The sequence below is a fragment of the Austrofundulus limnaeus genome, unplaced genomic scaffold (genome assembly GCF_001266775.1).
Source record: "Austrofundulus limnaeus strain Quisiro unplaced genomic scaffold, Austrofundulus_limnaeus-1.0 Scaffold106, whole genome shotgun sequence".
NCBI lineage: Eukaryota > Metazoa > Chordata > Actinopteri > Cyprinodontiformes > Rivulidae > Austrofundulus > Austrofundulus limnaeus.
The window spans coordinates 822,370-825,869 of NW_013952508.1; the positions used below are offsets into that span (position 1 = coordinate 822,370).

General features: G+C 39.1%; 1 protein-coding gene across 1 annotated transcript in view; it reads left to right on the forward strand.

Moving 5' to 3' along the window:
* LOC106521299 (SUN domain-containing ossification factor) overlaps nucleotides 1-3,500 on the forward strand; it is a gene marked incomplete in the record, with an annotated part of 34,261 nt that overhangs the window by 14,633 nt on the left and 16,128 nt on the right. The window contains 6 exon segments of the mRNA XM_014013817.1: nucleotides 978-1,159; nucleotides 2,084-2,173; nucleotides 2,301-2,430; nucleotides 2,514-2,631; nucleotides 2,708-2,835; nucleotides 2,934-3,001. Coding sequence (XP_013869271.1) covers nucleotides 978-1,159; nucleotides 2,084-2,173; nucleotides 2,301-2,430; nucleotides 2,514-2,631; nucleotides 2,708-2,835; nucleotides 2,934-3,001 — 716 coding nt within the window.

The following is a 3,500-nucleotide window of genomic DNA, read 5'->3' on the forward strand; positions in this document are numbered from 1 at the left end:
CAACAAGACAAGTAATTCAAGTTAAAGTCTTGCTTTTGATAACAGAAATAAACTTAACATTTGATAAATAAGCAGAGTAATAAATTGTACATGTAAATGCATAAAAACATTCATTCATTGTTTTATCATTGAAATGATTATTTTTGCAAAATGTGCAGTTCAGGACTTCTCAAAGAACATTACCTTAGTCTCTTAATATTAAAAAAACAGCTTTATTTATTTTGTTTGTTCCTAGGTGCATTGCAACATTTTGAATCAATAAATAATTAAATATGAAAATCACAACAATGTTTGCATTGACTCTGTTCTTTTTTCTTTAATTTATCTGTATTTTCATCTACCACGCAGTTTTAAAATTCAAGAACTTTTGTCAACAAGTAAAAAAAATAAATTGGAATATTTAAATGTATTTGAATGTTCAGAAGTCAAAATATGATTACAGAGATAAACCCTATAAAGCTTGACACTAAAACAATTCTATTACTTTTATAGATCAACAAAATAACTGAAAATGACATTTTACTTTTCCAAACTGACAGATAAAATTCATAAAATTACTTTATTTACATTTTATATTAATACATATTTTAAAGATTTTTACTCATGTGGCCATTTAATACTATTTATTTTTCATATTTTAATACATTTCAACTCCTTCAGACCTGTATACTGACCTGATCTGTAACTTAAACAAAAACTCCATACTGCTGTCACAGTACAGTGAGGGGAGGTGGATGGTGGCGCCTGCAGAGGAGCAGGTACAGTCTGGTGGGGAAAGAGGGGGCAAACGTAGACCAGCTCTGAAACATAAAATAAATCAGATTTTCTCTACACGTCTACCTCTGCCCTCCTTGGATAACCATAGAGAAAACGCTGCACACTATTTTATTTTTATTGATTGTCTCTGGAACGCCTGCAGCTGTAAGTTAGTTCATGGATGAGGCGCTCCACTTACATCTCTTTGTTTTTTCCATCAGGGTTTGGATGCAGTAAAAGTTGCTCCAGAAGCAGAACTGGAGGCAGACCACGGATCTGAGCAGACCTCTGAGAACTGTGAACATCCAGACTGTGCTGCCCCGCCTCCTTCCACTGACTCCGTTTCTGCTCCGAACAGAGAGGAGCCCAGCATCCCGGACCCTCACAAGGACATTCCAACAAGGCAGCTTCCTTTCACTTAACCGTCTATGAAAATATTTATCATTAAATAACGTCTTTTAAGGGATCCCCGATTAGTTGTAACATTAGACTTTATTTAATAAACATATATTTTAACTTTAAAATAAAGACTGTAAAAATACTGTAGGATTTTCAGTTTTTATAATTTTTAAACTAAAAGTTTAAAAATATATTACACGGACGGGGACATTTTATGTATACACAAAGCATTCTGGGTAAATGATGACATCAACTAGGTCATCGGTGCGAGGCTGCTAGCGAGCTATATCCACCCTGAAGGTTAATCTTGGACAATTTCTGATGATCGACTCTTTTAAATGAAAACAGAGAGAAGACAAAAATGACTCAGTCTGTAACTGAAAATATGGATGGAGGACCTCAGTTTAGCTTGTTGGTCGCGCTAGCGCTGAGCTAATACATATAAGGCAATATAGCATCGGTGCTAGCGCGAAGGCTAACAAGCTAAACTGAGGTTCTTCTTCCATGAAGCATTTCTGTTGTCCTCCATCTATATTTTCAGTTCCAGGCTGAGTCATTTCTACCTTCTCCTCTCTGTCAACACTCTCTGGTTTCATTTAAAAGAGCCGATCATCAGATATTGTCCAAGATTAACCTTCAGATATAGCGCACTAGCAGCCTCGCACCGATGACCTATCCATGTCATCATTTACCCAGAATGCTTTGTGTGTGAATAAAATGGCTCCGTCCGTGTTAAAATATAGTTAAAAAATTTACAAAACTAAACAGCCTACAGTATTTTTACAGTCTTTATTTTACAGTTCAAATAAGCGTTTATCAAATAAAGTTTAATGTTACAACTAATCGGGGGTCTCTTTAATAAGACAGAGCGTTTGCTTTGTTGTCAAATACCTTACAAATAATGTTTTAGTTGTTGTTTTGTTCTCAGTGATTTAGGTGATGCAGATGATGTAGCTGCTTCTGAAGCCACTGACTTTGACTGTGTGGAAGAAGCAAACAACCCATATGACAAAACCAGGTGAAATCACAGGTTAAATACAAATAAAAACTAAAAAAGAATCCTGATCAAGCACCTCAGAGTAGGAGCTTTAGGTCCGTTTTCCTCTCCTAAACAAGACGTTAATGTGTTACCGTTATCCCGGCAGCCCTCCACCGTTTCTGGAGAACACTTTCAGCGCTCACACTGCAGGTACTAAAACTCTCACAGACCCCCCTCTGAGCCCCCCAGCTGTTCACAGCACTAAACATCTGGAAGCCAACACTTCACACAAGCAGGTGAGGCACTCAGACATGACGTGAGCTCTTTTCCTCTGTCAGAGGATGAGTCCCCGCTCTCATGTTCTCATTATGTTTGACAGGACCCGGGTTCCCCCGTCACCGCAGACACGGATCCCCCTGTGGGCAGCAAAGACCCCGAGGACATCCCCACTTTTGATGAGTGGAAGCGGAAAATGATGGAAGTGGAGAAAGAGAAGAGTAAGAACCGATTTTTTTAAGAATTGATTTGGTTCACTTAAATTTTTCCACATTTTGAAGGTTTGTCTGTCCTCAGCAGCTCAGTCCACTCACCCCTCCAGCAACGGTGCTTCTCATACTGTGAAGAAAGTCCAGAAGAACTTTAATAATTATGCCTCAGTAGAGTGTGGAGCCAAGATACTTGGTGCCAACCCAGAAGCTAAAGTACATAATCTCATACTTTTATAGAAAATGTTTTATTTATCTGATGTTGACACATAAATGAGGTGAAACTGATACGTCTCCATTTTTTCTCCACTCAGAGCACCTCGGCCATATTAAAGGAGAACATGGACATGTACATGCTAAACCCATGTAGCACTAAAATCTGGTACAGTTTGGGGTTTTTTGTTCCTAAATTATTATTGGTACCTCCTTGTGGAGTGTGTTTTTATAACTGAAGGTGCAGCAGTTTGTTTGCTCAGCTCTTCTTACACTTTTTAAGGTCATTTGATGAAATTTGGTGGGAAGTCTTCTCATCCTTACTTTCTCTTTCTAACTGGAGTTCTAATGGTGCGTTCACACCAAACACGATTTCAGCATCAGGAGCAGCAGGTTTACATACAAAGTCTATGGTGGACGCGCTTCAAGCAGCGTCGGGAAGAGCTGCGGTGCCTCAAGCGCGATTAGAGCAGCGCGATTTGAACGATTTGAACGATCTGAGTGTTCGACGTGCTTGATGTGCAAATCGCTGAAGTTGGAAAATCTGAACTTTTGCAGCTCGACGCGCCGCGACAACCAATCAGAGAGACTCCACTGTGTGACGTAGCGACATATTTCCCGACGGGACAGTTTACTGAATGATGTCCACTAACCTGAAACAGATGGAG